The following is a 17,565-nucleotide window of genomic DNA, read 5'->3' on the forward strand; positions in this document are numbered from 1 at the left end:
CTTAACGTTGCATGAAAACGCAATGTCCTACTGTGAAAGAGGCCTAAAATAATTTATGCTGCTATATCTTGAATAGGTACTCCAAATAAGGCAGCATTTCAATGCACAGAGGAGGTTTTGACTTCACACATTTCCCTGATGTTGATACTTCAAAGTAAAATGCATACTGAGATAGAACATATGAAGAATAACTCTAGGGTTCTGTTGCCCTGTTAAAAAACATCAACAACTAATAATCAATCAATCGTGTCTTGTGCTTCCAGGAAATGTGTAAATAGGAATTGAGCACCATAATAAACCTTTTCTTTACCAAAATGTCAGTGGATGTGTAAAACATTTTCAGTTACATTTAGAAATTCACCGAAGTCAAGTAAGCAGTGAAATGTCCCCCAAAGGCAGCAAACCAAAAAAATGTTAGGACCTTCCCATATCCCATAGAATATTAAGCCCACCTTCTAATGAACTGACATTGTGTGATTGAACATTACCCACCATGCACTGTCTGAGGCTATCTGGTGAGGAGTCTATGCTCTGAAGCAGCTCCATTAAAGTCACCATTGCTAGTAGACAATCCTGGAGGCATAAAAAAAAATGTTAGAAAAGGTCAAAATGTATTCCTTGTGTATTTGTACTTGTTGTTTATTTGTAAAGAGATCTGCCAAGACTTGTTCATATTAGGTATGGCAATAGTCACAGCAATGTACTACAGGGATTCCCTTCCTGAGTTGCTTGTCAGTACATTTGTTTCTTACTAATGAAACTGAAGAATAAAATGCTCCAGGTTAGTTTACAGAAATGTTTTGTACAAAGCTGATTATTTCCTGGGATTCTCATGGCAGTTCATAGATATTGCTAAGGGAATTCTGGTTGCTTTTAATGCACCTTCAGTCAGCATCAGACCAGGAGGTTATAAGTTTAGATTAACATTCTGATATTGTAGCTTTGTAATGTGTTCATGCAGTTCCAGCCAACCATCTTTTTCTTATATCTTATATTGTATCGAGACAAGAAAATAATCTCAGTCAGTTTTTCCTTGTGCATTTTTGTGTCCCCATTTTTCAAATGATAAAAGTCCAAGCAGTGCTAGGGTCCTGGGGTAAATACTTGGCCTGTATGCTATCTGTGTTGGGTATTTTAGCAAATAGAATGAAAGGGGTGGTGGGGGGTCTATCTCAGTCTAGATCTAGCCTTGTTTTTAGTTGTTTTATATAACCAGGGTGCCTCTATACAGAAAGGTACTACCCGTGTTTGTTTGGGTTTCCTGTGGGCACTTCAGCTTCCTCCCACATTCCAAAACATTCCATTATTTAAACATAATTACCCTACCCCACAAAAAGTTCTTAGACTAAGGTTGGGGACTATGGCAGGGACTAGCTTGTGACCTTGTTTAGACGAATAGTGACATGAGTATATGCATGTAAATCACTGCTATAGTGTTATATAAAACATCTTTATCATATGTGATCAAGCAAACCTAGCCTGTTATTTTTCAAATTGTCTGCTGTTTGGGGAGGGGGTATTATAGCCTGGAGACCCATTTACAGTATTCTTATTGTTTTCTCATTGTGTTCCATTTTCATGCACCTCACAGAGGATATATAGCAAATAGGCAGAATACTGGAGTGCTTCTCTAGGAGATCATTAACATAAATGCATTGCAGCATTTTACATAATGCCAACATACTGATGTGTGTGGTTTTTAGTTTTTTTTTTATTTATTTCTGGATAGTGGACATATTTTCGACACAATGCACTTCTATAGCAATCTGTTGGGTGTGGTTTCTTGACAACTTTGAACACATCAATACACTATTAAATGTACAGAGCTAGATCCAGCTCACCACTGATAATTCGACATAAGCTGATGAAATGCATTTGGTTATTATAGCCGACACTCATTTCCTGTCAGTGGGATACTACATCATCTTTTCTCACAGCCCAGCCTTAATGGAGACAGCCACTGTGATCCACTATGGAACTCCAGGGGTTTTATCTGATTGCAATCTGGAGTCGGGAAGAAATGTTTTCCCTTTTGGGGCTAATTGGATCATGCCTTGTAAGGGTTTTTCCGCCTTCCTCTGGATCAACAGTGATATGTGAGGAAGCAGGCTGGTGTTGCACCCCATATTCTGGTTGAACTGGATGGACGTATGTCTTTTTTTCAACCCAAATAACTATGTAACTGCTTATACCAGACAGCTCTTATATGTCATGCTGTGCATTAAGCCAGCTGGACAGCTACACTCCTTGGACCATGCAAGGCTCTATTTGTTGTAGGCAGCATTTGAACTGTATGACTTGACTTATGCCCCTCTTTGGGATTTCCATGGAGTTTTATATTTGTAGCTATGAATTGTAGCCCTGATTGAGGGGATGCTAGAATCTTCACTGTGGCCCATTTCTATTTAGCAGCTGACTAGCTATTGCAATCTCGTACACCAGATTTTCTTGTAGCGTGATTGAACTGCATGTTGCATCTGCAGATTTTGGTACTATTCCGTGTGGACTCCATTATTTTGGTGCACCACTACTAAAAGTTATACTTCACGTAAATGTATCCCTTTCAATATTGGCTAGTTACAGGATATTATTCTATTTTTATGTAGTGAGTCTTCCTTTGCTACATGATTATGAAAGCTTATTGTTTTTATTCATAGTGTCTGTCACATATACATATATGTCCCTCTATTTCATTATGTGCGGGCTTGGCACCTGTGCTCATGTGAAATTGGATGCAATGTTCACAATAAAATGCTGCAGGCACTTTTTCCATGCATGCAAATTGTAAGCAGCCTATTGATTTCAATAGGCTGCAATTCTGCTTCTGAATTTGCGTGCAGGAAAATGCTGCAAATTGGCTTCAGTGAAAACAAAACCTAAAGCTGGCCACTTATGGTCTAATTTTTAGTGAAGACTCGTTCATCAACAGATTTTATTTTCTGTCGATTTAATCACAATTATTTGATCAATCAAACAATTCTTTGCTAAAAATTGGACCTTTAGTGGCCACCTTAAGGGTACATACACTCAGCCACTTTTGATTGACCAATCATTAGCCAATTTTACCACTTTCATGTATTATGAGAACCTACCTACATAATCTGTGCATATTATTCAAAATCTGTTGTCTCTCATACTACATGAAAAAGGTAAAATTGGCCAATCATTAGCCAATCAAAATTGGATGTGTGCACATCCTATAGCCTGGTACATACTTTCAATTATGATTGGTCAATCACTGACCAATTGTACCATCTCCACGTAGTATGAGGTTTTACCTATTTTAAACCCTCATAGTGTTCAATATCTTTCGACGCTCATACTACATGGAGGCGGTAAAATTGATCAGTGGTTGGCCAATCATAATTGAAAGTGTGTACAAGGCTTAACACTTGGAGTGTCCATGTTCTTGCCAGTCACTAAATTTGTGCAGGTGTTGCTTTGTGTAGCTGACTTCTTGTGCAGAAAGAGGCAATATATGGGCTGTCTTTCCTGAAACACAGAGTACAGATTCCATGTTAGAACACTAAGTTCAGTTGATGCTTACAGGGTTTTTTTTCGAGATTGGTAGATAACTGAAAATCAAAATGGAAAGTTCATTTTTAATAACATTAAAGCATATTGCAGCACAGATTCAAGATAACATATTTTTTTTTAACAGGACAGAAATTTTATTTTAGTTGCAGCCTAATACTACCAGAGGATTGTAACTGAGCAACATATAGTTTGAAAATAAGTGAAAATAAAAGTATGAGATACCATATCTGTAGAATCATTGATTCTACATTCATTCACCTCCATTGATTGATTGATTGATTGATTGATTGATTGATTCATTCATTAACCCCACTACCCTGTGCCAGATCAGCAAGCCACCAATCCAGCAACCAGACCTCATCCACAGCTAGGTGGACTGCTCTGCCTGCAGACTCCTATATCTTTTGGGGGCCTTGGCAACATGGCTCCCCCCAGCCATCAGGACACTTGTTTTACAGCCCCATCAGCCCTCAGGGACTCTGCCATCTGTTGCTGAACCCCTCTCATGGATACCAACTGTACCCACCTGCCATCAGGACACCGTCATCTGCAGCTGAACCCCTCTCACAGATACAAACTGTACCCACGAGCCTTTGGGACACTGCCATCTGCTACTGAACACTTCTCACAGATAAGAACTGTACCTATCGGCCATTGGGACACTGCCGTATGCCGGCGAACCCCTCACACTGTCTCACACTGCCACATGGATACAAACTTTATGGCTTGGGATCCCTGCAGCCTAGTATGGCCTTCTGGTACTCCTGCTCTCCCCAGCAGTCGGGGCCCCTCTTCTAGTGTTGGGCGAACACCTGGATGTTCGGGTTCGGGCCGAACAGGCCGAACATGGGCCAGATGTTCGGCATGTTCGGCCCGAACGCCGAACTCAATGGGAGTCAATGGGACCCCCGAACATGCCCATTTTGGGGGCCCTATGGGGTCGCAGGCATAAGGGGGGAGCATGCCCCGGTCGCGGGGGGGGGGTCGGAAATTCCCCCCACCCCCTCCGCTAGCGCTCCCCCCTCTGCCCGCTTCCCCATACAAAAAGTTTAAATCAAGTTCAATAGTACCTGGGCTGGTGGCATTGGCTGGCAGTGGAGTGAGGAGGAGGAGGAGTCCGAATAGCAGAGTGACGTTGAGGCCGGGCAGCGGGCGGTTCAGCGCTAGTACCCTTGTGGTACTTCCGCCCTTTCTCTGACCTCACGTCCTCTGCGTGATGACGCATACGAGGGTACGCGTGATGCGTACCCTCGTATGCAGAGGACGTGAGGTCAGAGAAAGGGCGGAAGTACCACAAGGGTACTAGTGCTGAACCGCCCGCTGCCCGGCCTCAACGTCACTCTGCTACTCGGACTCCTCCTCCTCCTCACTCCACTGCCAGCCAATGCCACCAGCCCAGGTACACTACTATTGAACTTGATTTAAACTTTTTTTATGGGGAAGCGGGCAGAGGGGGGAGCGCTAGTGGAGGGGGTGGGGGGAATTTCCGACCCCCCCCGCGATCGGGGCATGCTCCCCCCTTATGCCTGCGACCCCATAGGGGGGCCGTATTGCGGCCTGTTCGGCCGAACAGGGCCCTGTTCGCCCGAACAGGGGCCCTGTTCGGCCCTGTTCGGGGGCATACAGAAGTTCGGGGCGAACCCGAACTTAAAAGGCCGAACACCATCAGGTGTTCGGCCGAACTCGAACATCACCCGAACAGGGTGATGTTCTGCAGAACCCGAACAGTGGCGAACACTGTTCGCCCAACACTACCCTCTTCATGCAGCCACCATTCATCTGATCGTTAGGCTCTCTTCTCTCTCTTTTTCATGGATTTTCTGGGAGCATCTTGTTTAAGTGTGACAATAAAAACACTACTGCAGCCAAAGAGATCAGCAAAGCTGTCTGGCAACCTCCATATGCCTCTCAGTTCAGGTTTACTTTAAATAACTTGTTTGAGTTCTGCTGTTTTTCCACAGAATAGACTTGTTGGTGGTATTTGTTGGTGGCCAGTTAAGTGTTCCTACTCTTAGAGTTACAAACAGGAGAGAGTGCCATAAACCTCTGTGTCACCAAACACGATGTTGCAACAATTAGCGGTTACCTCAGATTTTATTCATGTGTCATACAGCAAACAGTTTAGGGGGAACATTCATTAGTTACTGAAGTGCTACTCAAGGCCAGATTTATACTTTTTATGCCCCTAGGCCCAGTATCTTGTGGCTCCCTTCCATTTACAGCAGCACCCCTCCTCCATGTGTAACATCCATGTACTGCAGTCCCTTTCTGTCATGTTCAGGTCCCATGGACATCAGCTTCCCTTTTTTATGTGTTGCTCCCCATTTGCAGCCTTCTCTTTCATATGTAGCAATCCCCATTTCACATCCAGGTGCCCCCTCAAGCGGCAGCCATGCTTTTGGGGGGCCTTTCCAGAAATCCAGTCCTGGGGATACTTGCTGCACTCTGGCCACAGTTTGGACACTATCGATATTGATAATGATCACATGTTCCAGGGAAATTTTCACCTTAAAGGGAACCTAAAGCAAGAGGGATATAGAGGTAGCCATATTTATTTCCTTTTAAACAATGCATATTGCCTGGCTTGTCTGCTGATCCTCTGCCTTTAATACTTTTATCCGAAGAACCTATACAAGCATGAAGATTGGGTGCTCTGCCTGAAGCCTGACTGGATTAACTGCATGCTTGTTTGAGGAGTGTGATTCAGACACTATTTCAGCCAAAGAGATCAGCAGGATAGCCAGGTATTGCTTAAAAGGAAATAAATATGGAAGCCTTGCTTTAGATTTACTTTAAAGTACCCCTGACCCGGTCCTCGATACTTTTAATATGTTTTCCTTCTGGTGCTGCTTGACTAGCAAACAGCACCATCCTCCAACCTCCAGCACCCCCTACGGCCCCGTTCTGACAACAAATATGTGTGGGGAGGAAGTGGCAGCTTTTCCTTACCCTTTGCCTGTCCTTAGACCCTCCCCCTCCTCTCGCCGCTATAGTTCCCCTTATGATGTACTGTACGCAGCACGCAGAGGAGCTGCGCTGTGTGCGGTCATGTGTTAATTGAGGTCAGAAGGATATACGACCTCAAATACCACAATATCGCACACAGTGCAGCTCCCCTGCACACTGTGTGAAGAGATTAATAAGGTGACTATAGAGACGAGTGGAGGGGGCTGAATTATGGATGGGCAGAGGGGAGGAAGAACTGCCACTTCCTTCCTGCCCATATTCAACGTTTTGCCTCAGTCAAAGATTACAACTGAGCAGAACAAGGGCTACAGGGGGCACAGGAGGGGGGGGGGGGGGGAGGGTGGTGCTGTGTGCTAGTCAAGGGAACCAGACCAGGGGTAATTTAAGCTATTTACACGCATACGATAATGGTTGCCCGATGGGGACCGGGAAACGATCCCTAGGGTGACAATTCGGGGAACCATGTTATACAGACACATCCCTTCCCTTGAGGCTAGTGCTGTGTTCTGTTACTATGGAGGAGAGGTGGAGGGACAACAATCGGCGCACAACAGAGTGGCTTTCATCAGGTCAGGAGTTAAAAATAATGTTGTGAATGATTGTGCTTGGGCATCAGAAGTCATTGAGGATCTGACATGACATTTTCTTAACGACTCCTGATGCCTGAGCAGGAACTATTGCTGGCCACTGTATACACATAAAGATTGGCTGCTGAAATGGTAGATATCAACCGATTTGCACCCTTTCTTATTGGGAGTGGGATAGTGCAGGGCCGGGCCGAGGCATAGGCTGGAGAGGCTCCAGCCTCAGGGCGCAGTGTAGGAGGGGGCGCAGAATTCATTCAGCTGTCATTCCTAATTGTGTTTGAAGCAGAAATAAATAAGAAAAGGGGATACATGGCAGTGACTGCAAGCCAGATAACTAGATATTAACCACTTCCCGACCGCCGTATGTACAATTGGCGGCCGGGAAGTGCACCCCGCAAGGACCGCCGTATTGACAATTGGCGGCGGTCCTTGTAGGGGCATGGGCGGAGCGATCGCGTCATCAGTGACGCGATCCTCCGCCTCCGCCTGGCGCCGCTCACCCGCCGCAACATCCCGCCGGCCATACGGAAGCGCCGGCGGGATGTTAACCCCGCGATCGCCGCATACAAAGTGTATAATACACTTTGTAATGTTTACAAAGTGTATTATACAGGCTGCCTCCTGCCCTGGTGGTCCCAGTGTCCGAGGGACCACCAGGGCAGGCTGCAGCCACCCTAGTCTGCACCAAGCACACTGATTTTTCCCCCCCCCCTGCCCCAGATCGCCCACAGCACCCATCAGACCCCCCCCTGCCCACCCCCCAGACCCCTGTTTGCACCCAATCACCCCCCTAATCACCCATCAATCACTCCCTGTCACTATCTGTCAACGCTATTTTTTTTTTATCCCCCACCCTGCTCCCTGCCCCCTCCTGATCACCCCCCACCCCTCAGATTCTCCCCAGACCCCCCCCCCCAGACCACCCCCCCTGTTTACTGTATGCATCTATCCCCCTGATCACCTGTCAATCACCTGTCAATCACCTGTCAATCACCTGTCAATCACCCATCAATCACCCGTCAATCACCCCCTGTCACTGCCACCCATCAGCCAGCCCCTAACCTGCCCCTTGCGGGCAATCTGATCACCCCCCCACACCAATAGATCGCCCGCAGATCCGACATCAGATCACCTCCCAAATCCATTGTTTACATCTATTCTCTCCTCTAAACACACACTAATTACCCATCAATCACCCATCAATCACCCCCTATCACCACCTGTCACTTTTACCTATCAGATCAGACCCTAATCTGCCCCTTTGCGGGCACCCAATCACCCGCCCACACGCTCAGATTGCCCTCTGACCCCCCCTTATCAATTCACCAGTGCATTAATTACATCTGTTCTTCCCTGTAATAACCCACTGATCACCTGTCAATCACCTGCCAATCACCTATCACCCATCAATCACCCCCTGTCACTGCCACCCATCAATCAGCCCCTAACCTGCCCCTTGCGGGCAATCTGATCACCCACCCACACCATTAGATCGCCCGCAAACCCGCCGTCAGATTACCTCCCAAATGTATTGTTTACATCTGTTATCTTCTCTAAACACCCACTAATTACCCATCAATCACCCCCTATCACCACCTGTCACTGTTACCTATCAGATCAGACCCTAATCTGCCCCTTGCGGGCACCCAATCACCCGCCCACACGCTCAGATTGCCCTCAGACCCCCCCCCTTATCAATTCGCCAGTGCATTAATTACATCTGTCCTTCCCTGTAATAACCCACTGACCACCTGTCAATCACCTGCCAATCACCTATCACCCATCAATCACCCCGTCACTGCCACCCAACAATCAGCCCCTAACCTGCCCCTTGCGGGCAATCTGATCACCCACCCACACCAATAGATCGCCCGCAGATCCGACATCAGATCACCACCCAAGCGCAGCGTTTACATCTATTCTCTCCTCTAAACACCCACTAATTACCCATCAATCACCCCCTATCACCACCTGTCACTGTTACCCATCAGATCAGACCCTAATCTGCCCCTTGCGGGCACCCAATCGCCCGCCTACACGCTCAGATTGCCCTCAGACCCCCCCTTATCAATTCGCCAGTGCAATATTTACATCTGTTCTCCCCTGTAATAACCCACTGATTACCTGTCAATCACCTATCAATCACCCATCAATCACCCCCTGTCACTGCCACCCATCAATCACCCCCTGTCACTTCCACCCATCAATCACCCGCTGTCACTGCCACCCATCAATCAGCCCCTAACCTGCCCCTTGCGGGCAAACTGATCACCCACCCACACCAATAGATCGCCCGCAGATCCGACATCAGATCACCACCCAAGCGCAGTGTTTCCATCTATTCTCTACCCTAAACACCCACTAATTACCCATCAATCACCCCCTGTCACTGCTACCTATCAGATTAGACCCCTATCTGCCCCTAGGGCACTCAATCACCCGCCCACACCCTCAGAATGCCCTCAGGCCCCAGCCCTGATCACCTCGCCAGTGCATTGCTTGCATCTATTCCCCCCTCTAATCACACCTTGAGACACCCATCAATCACCTCCTGTCACCCCCTAGCACACCTACCCATCAGATCAGGCCCCAATTTGCCCCGTGTGGGCTCCTGATCACTCGGCCAATCCCTCAGATCCCCCTCAGACCCCCTTCCGATCACCTCCCCAGTGCATTGATTGCATCTATTTTCCCCTCTAACCACCCCCTGAGACACCCATCAATCACCTCCTGTCACCCCCCTAGCACTCCTATCCATCAGATCAGGCCCAATACAACCTGTCATCTAAAAGGCCACCCTGCTTATGACCGGTTCCACAAAATTCGCCCCCTCATAGACCACCTGTCATCAAAATTTGCAGATGCTTATACCCCTGAACAGTCATTTTGAGACATTTGGTTTCCAGACTACTCACGGTTTTGGGCCTGTAAAATGCCAGGGCGGTATAGGAACCCCACAAGTGACCCTATTTTAGAAAAAAAGACACCCCAAGGTATTCTGTTAGGTGTATGACGAGTTCATAGAAGATTTTATTTTTTGTCAAAAGTTAGCGGAAATTAATTTTTATTGGTTTTTTTTCACAAAGTGTCATTTTTCACTAACTTGTGACAAAAAATAAAATCTTCTATGAACTCGCCATACACCTAACGGAATACCTTGGGGTGTCTTCTTTCTAAAATGGGGTCACTTGTGGGGTTCCTATACTGCCCTGGCATTTTAGGGGCCCTAAACCGCGAGGAGTAGTCTAGAAAACAAATGCTTCAAAATGACCTGTGAATAGGACGTTGGGCCCCTTAGCGCACCTAGGCTGCAAAAAATTGTCACACGTGTGGTACCGCTGTACTCAGGAAAAGTAGTATAATGTGTTTTGGGGTGTATTTTTACACATACCCATGCTGGATGGGAGAAATTTCTATGTAAATGGACAATTGTGTGTAAAAAAATCAAACAATTGTCATTTACAGAGATATTTCTCCCACTTAGCATGGGTATGTGTAAAAATACACCCCAAAACGCATTATACTACTTCTCCTGAGTACGGCGGTACCACATGTGTGACACTTTTTTACACCCTAAGTACGCTAAGGGGCCCAAAGTCCAATGAGTACCTTTAGGATTTCACAGGTCATTTTGCGACATTTGGTTTCAAGACTACTCCTCACGGTTTAGGGCCCCTAAAATGCCAGGGCAGTATAGGAACCCCACAAATGACCACATTCTAGAAAGAAGACACCCAAAGGTATTCCGTACGGAGTATGGTGAGTTCATAGAAGATTTTATTTTTTGTCACAAGTTAGCGGAAAATGACACTTTGTGAAAAAAAACTATTAAAATCAATTTCCGCTAACTTGTGACAAAAAAATAAAATCTTCTATGAACTCACTATACTCCTAACGGAATACCTTGGGGTGTCTTCTTTCTAAAATGGGGTCATTTGTGGGGTTCCTATACTGCCCTGGCATTTTAGGGGCCCTAAACCGTGAGGAGTAGTCTTGAAACGAAATTTCTCAAAATGACCTGTGAAATTCTAAAGGTACTCATTGGACTTTGGGCCCTTTAGCGCAGTTAGGGTGCAAAAAAGTGCCACACATGTGGTATCGCCGTACTCAGGAGAAGTAGTATAATGTGTTTTGTGGTGTATTTTTACACATACCCATGCTGAGTGGGAGAAATATCTCTGTAAATGGACAATTGTGTGTAAAAAAAATTAACAAATTGTCATTTACAGAGATATTTCTCCCACCCAGCATGGGTATGTGTAAAAATACACCCCAAAACACATTATACTACTTCTCCTGAGTATGGCAATACCACATGTGTGGCACTTTTTTGCACCCTAACTGCGCTAAGGGGTCCAAAGTCCAATGAGCACCTTCAGGCTTTACAGGGGTGCTTACAATTTAGCACCCCCCAAAATGTCAGGACAGTAAACACACCCCACAAATGACCCCATTTTGGAAAGTAGACACTTCAAGGTATTCAGAGAGGAGCATGGTGAGTCCGTGGCAGATTTCATTTTTTTTTGTCGCAAGTTAGAAGAAATGGAAACTTTTTTTTTTTTTTTTTTTTTTTCACAAAGTGTCATTTTCCGCTTACTTGTGACAAAAAATATCTTCTATGAACTCACTATGCCTCTCAGTGAATACTTTGGGATGTCTTCTTTCCAAAATGGGGTCATTTGGGGGGTATTTATACTATCCTGGAATTCTAGCCCCTCATGAAACATGACAGAGGGTCAGAAAAGTCATAGATGCTTGAAAATGGGAAAATTCACTTTTTGCACCATAGTTTGTAAACGCTATAACTTTTACCCAAACCAATAAATATGCACTGAATGGGTTTTTTTTAATCAAAAACATGTTTGTCCACATTTTTCGCGCTGCATGTATACAGAAATTTTACTTTATTTGAAAACTGTCAGCACAGAAAGTTAAAAAAATCATTTTTTTGCCAAAATTCATGTCTTTTTTGCTGAATATAATAAAAAGTAAAAATCGCAGGAGCAATCAAATAGCACTAAAAGAAAGCTTTATTAGTGACAAGAAAAGGAGCCAAAATTCATTTAGGTGGTAGGTTGTATGAGCGAGCAATAAACCGTGAAAGCTGCAGTGGTCTGAATGGAAAAAAAGTGGCCGGTCCTTAAGGGGTAGAAAGCCCTAGGTCCTCAAGTGGTTAAGGTGTTGGGCAGGTTGTGGGCCCTGTGGCGCCTCTTAGTCTAATAGCAATCCGTGTGTGATGGCTGGGGTGGCAGGGATGGAGGGGCGCACTTTGGTGTCTCAGCCTTGGGTGCAGGAGGACCTTGTCCCGGCTCTGAGTACAAGAGACAGACCTACTTATCACTGAGCAGTGCACAAAGATCTCTGTGCCAGGACAACGATGATGAGGAGTCATATGACCACATTAAAACGTTGGGTGTTACCGTCGGTGACATCTAGCCAATATCATCTTTTCATTAAAGTATGTGAGATTGGAGTTGTGGTGGCTTTTTTGTATTGTCTGTAGTTAAACTTTCACAAGGCTGTAAATATATATTTTTACTTCACTGTTTTTCCCCAAACACAGCATTTACTGCTGTTTTCCAGTGTACAGTGTGCTTGTGGTGCTCTGCGCTCGGTTTTCAATCTGATACATTACAGAAGGGCGTATACCATATCATATTACCCAGTAGTCAAGCTCTCTCCACAGCAGGGCTATATAACATAAAAACGAGGAGACAGAATGTACTAATGCTAATCACACTGAATAAGCAACAGGAGACAAAGAACTTAAAGAAACAAACAGGAAAATGGAACAGGGTTAAATGTACACTACACAGACCTTGTCAGTCTTTATGGTGATTGGTTTACAGATACGTGATTAGTATATGCACTGCTCATTATTTCAATGAAAATGTAATATAAAAACATTCTGCAATTACTGTCATGCTCATGTTTTAACTTTGATGAAAAAAAAAAACACATTGAAAAATCAACCAAATCAAAAAACATTGCATCAAAGCAAAGAACCATGCTGAACTTTTTGCTTGTGCTAAGTCTTGATTTTAATGAAAACGACAAAGGCAGCATAAGGAAAATAGATTCACTTTTGAATATTCTTACAGAGGATGTAAATGCGGAGTATTAAGAGCGAAACATCGTTTAATAAAAAGGACAGATAAGAAATGCAGTATCATTTCAATGATTTATTTCAAACATATTTTAAAATGAACATACTACTGACATCCACCTTGGCTTCTTCTGCCTCGCCATGTCTGCTGTGTTATCACTGTGGTGGCACCACACAGTATCTTGCCTACTACACTTCTACTGATTGAGAATGGAAAAAAGGACTATATAAACATGTACAAAAAAATAATTCAAAGGAAAATAACATCAAAAATACATATGCTCTTTTATAAAGTACGCATAAGATTATTAGAACATATCATCATGGAAAATACACTGTTTCATATACCGTATACCTTCATGACAGGGCTACATGACAGTCTAATATTGACTCATATAATCATTATGGCTATACCATTGTTGCTAGCACAGTATATCAGTGAAACCTAGCAAAACTATTCAATAGTTTATCAATATATTAAAATGTACTAAAGGCAGATACTAATCCTCTACCAAACACTGAGCTCTAACCAACTGTTATGTCAAAGGAACACCCTTTTTCATTAAAATAACCACTCAATGCTTTTATTTTACTGCTTTACCTTGTACAGATCTAGTCACAATTTACTTGCAACCAATGGAATTTGGTTAACTTGTTTAATCAGTGCAAATATACCTGTGAACAATACAAGTATGACCAGGTACTAACAGTTCAAACAACAGAAAAATAACAGGAAATAAAGCCTACATTAACTGCAAGATCATTGCAAAAATCAGCATCAACTTTTGCACAAATACTACAAATGATACACCTTTAGCAAGAATATAAGCGTTCAAAGTGATCACCTAACCTTATTAATGACAAGACAAGAAACTTGCCAATACAAACATTTAAATTGGTTTAATCTCTTTGCACAGCAAAGGCATGTTAAATGCATCTAGATCATAAAATAGAAAAAGAATAAAAAAAATAATCCTCAGCAACTGGATTGACAATAACAAAAGATAATGAGGTTTATTCATTAAGGCACAAAGCAATGAGCAACAAGCAGTAACCTGTAGCAACCACTGATCTATCACTTCACATTAATTCTTCTAACGCAACAGAGGGTGACATTTCATTAGTTGTTGCAGGTTACTGCACTTGTCTACTCTTTGCACTGCCTTACTGAATAACTCTGAGAGACAGTTCCATTTACTGTAGAAAAATGGATCAGTAAAAGCTAATTTCTACCAATTACGCTGATTGGAATGATGTTAAGTTTATTTCACATATATCTGATGAAAGAGAGTTAATGTATTCATTCTGCTCTTTTTTAGACTGTAAGTTTCAACTGAGATTAGCTTTCATTTCTGCATGATTTTGCTACATTAATCCCTAAATCAAGCTGAGAGATATTATATAATGTGTCAGACAGGCTTCAATTTTATAGCAGGGATAGTAGATCAACTCTTCTGAATATCAGTGCTTTAAACTCACACCTATTCCCAGAGTTTAAGAATATAGAAACCATTCTTCCTAAAACAGAAGAACCCATACTAAACAAATGTAAAATAGAATTCATCATTTAAAGGTTAATTCCTGAATAAATCACTGGGTTTCTGTGTGTGCTTGTAGTTAGTGAAATATGGTACATTCATTTCCCCTTACTGGATCTCTGATTTACAAAGGCAATGGTTTACACATGATATATGTGTTTACTTTAAGAGTCACTGTCATTTTTAATATGCCATATGAGCAGACTGACTATCTATGTGAGTGGGAGACATAGGCAAATGATTATACCGGAGCAATAAAAGGGGCATCGGAAAAGACAGAGCTGACAGAATCTGAGTCAGACTTTGATCTGCTGTTCTTTAAAATGCTCTCTGCTGTGAGATTGTCTCCAGTAATCAGTCTGACTTTCCCATTTTGGCCTTGCTGTGCTTGTTTGACAGGTTCCAGGAACACTACCCGTTTTCCAGTGCTAGACTTCCTCTCAGCATGGGCCTCATGAGACGGCGTGGCACTTATGACAGAGGAGTGGGCACTGTTTTGGTTTTGCTTTCTTTTGTGCTTTTTTGATCTACACCAGCATCGGCAGGGTGTGAGATAAAGGTAGAGAAGGACCAAAACTATGCTGACTACGCAGGCAGCTAGGGTAGTAAAGGCAGTGTTGAATGCCTCATGGGAATGAGACCTATGACTCGTAAAATTGCTCACCATGATTCTTATGTCTACTGACTCATTAATCAGCTTGATGTTGTTTATTGCAAAACATGTATAAATACCCGAATCTGCAATTTGGGCATCTTCAATTTCAAGGCTCCCATTAGAAAACACATGAAAATGGTCAACTTTGGTTTCTGGCTTCAGTACTCTGTCATCAGAGATTAGCCAACTAAACTCGGTGTCTGAATCGATGATCTTACTGTCACAATGGACCACCAGCCTCTCTCCAACCTGAGCCTCATACAATAGGCCAAATGCATGAAAAGACCCATTAACAGCACTTTCAGAACAGTTGAGAAAACTCTCTTGGATAAGAGGCAGTTCTTTAGCCTGAAACGGTAAACTACAGCTGTAATAAGTTTTAAACTCCACAACGGGACCAAAATGTCTGCGGTACCAAAAATTCAGCATGGTGTTCAGCTGGCAGTCACAAGCAAAAGGATTTTTGTGAAGGTAAATCCCACTAAGTTGCCTTGCTGAGATTAAGCTTATTTGCTGAACAGGCACTGATTGCAAATGGTTATGAGAAATGTCCAACAGCACAAGTTCTGCCAGTTTACTTCTGCCAACGTACAAGTCTAGTGGGAAATAAGTCAGTTCATTGTAGCCAAGGTACAGTTTCTGCAGCTTGTGGAGGCCTCCAAATGCCCCAGAGTCAATATGGGTTAACTGATTTTTGTAAAGCAGCAGAACTTCTAACATTTTAAGTTCTTGAAAAACCGGATTGCTCAGCGTCCGAAGATTATTGAAGGATAGGTCAAGGTATCTCAGGTTTGGAATGGTGGAAAAGCTTCCAGTAGATATACTGCTGATGGCGTTATGATTTAAAAGAAAAGTATGTAATTTATCAAATAATACAGGAAACCAGTCCGGATCCAGAAAGCCTATTTTGTTGTAGCTTAAATCCAGTCTTCGGATAAACTTAAAGATTGTCCTGGGAACAACAGACAAGTTCTTGTTAGTGCAGCTTACAATATCACTGGCACAGATGCAAGCTGGAGGACACACCCCAGGGGGAGCACCACCAACGCTGCCAATAAAGCAAAACAAAAACAAATAGGCAAGGCTTTTCCATTTTGTGTGGACATTTCCAATTTCCACAGATAAAGAAGGAATAAAAAAATACATCACGGCTGTCTCTCAGTAGGTGCCCACTGACGCCCACAAAGCATGTATTCAAGTGGTGGAGAAATTTTAAAGCAACATGATGTCAAAAATGCTCATCTTGTAGCTGCATTCACTGCCACTGAAATAAAACAGAACGAGTTCAGTCATTTCAGCGGAAAACTATCATAAATAAATCAGAGGCATAAAATAAAACTTTGCGTGGATTCAAAACAACTAAGAATCACAAGAGCACAACAAACATGCAAGAAAGTTTGTATTTAGCAAAACCTTTGAGGGGCTTAGCTTGATTATGAAAAAGTAACAGCACAGATAAATAGAAAAATGCAATGTACCTGCTATTTCATGATATTCTCTGGCTGATGTCTGTATGTGGACACAGAGGAGCTGCTCTCTGACCTTTCTTTGTCTTCATTCATTTCCACTGTGTAGGTTGTTGATGGCAGGGAAGTTTCACATGCAGAAGAGGAACAGGTTTGTGTGCTGAGCGCTGTATTATCCTGTCTGATTAAGGCTGCTTGCATTCAAGAGGGAAGTGTATATGAGAGGGAGCCTGCCCAGCCTCTGTTCACCTGTGCACTGTGATTGGCTACAGTCAGCCTAGAGAAATATACAAAGCTTACTGATGAGGGCACAGACAGCACAGATGCTGCTGCCTCTGTCTACAGGCATTGAGTCCCATCCCCCCTCCCTTCTTCTGCTAAATCCATGATGTTGTGGATATCCCACTCTCCGGTCATCTTGCTTACTTCAAATGTTTGCATATTGTGAGCAAATTCCGTTTTAGAGTTACCCAAGGGATGTACAGTGCAGACTTCTATCCTGCCAAGCGTGAAGAGCCTTGCTGCTGGAGCACGATGGGAGCAGGCATTTCCATTATCACTGATCACAGCTTCTTTTTACGGAAACGAAAAACATTTGCAATATTGAAAAAAAAAATTAGTCAGTGTCATACAGACTTGGAGAATATACATATTTATTGTCACTTAGAGACCATATCATGAGCTTCTGTAAATCTCTGACTACATAGCA

General features: G+C 43.5%; 1 protein-coding gene across 1 annotated transcript; it reads right to left on the minus strand.

Annotated features, from left to right (window-relative positions):
- Positions 1 to 13,258: 13,258 nt before the first annotated feature.
- On the minus strand, positions 13,259 to 17,224 carry AMIGO2 (adhesion molecule with Ig like domain 2). The gene is made up of 2 exons (XM_068276597.1): positions 16,869 to 17,224; positions 13,259 to 16,654 (listed from the first exon to the last, which is right to left on the minus strand). Exon 2 carries the CDS (start codon positions 16,534 to 16,536, stop codon positions 14,977 to 14,979), a length of 1,560 nt encoding a protein of 519 aa, XP_068132698.1. The 5' UTR covers positions 16,537 to 16,654; positions 16,869 to 17,224; the 3' UTR covers positions 13,259 to 14,976.
- Between the last annotated feature and the right edge of the window lie 341 nt (positions 17,225 to 17,565).

This window comes from Hyperolius riggenbachi, chromosome 3 (assembly GCF_040937935.1).
Source record: "Hyperolius riggenbachi isolate aHypRig1 chromosome 3, aHypRig1.pri, whole genome shotgun sequence".
NCBI lineage: Eukaryota > Metazoa > Chordata > Amphibia > Anura > Hyperoliidae > Hyperolius > Hyperolius riggenbachi.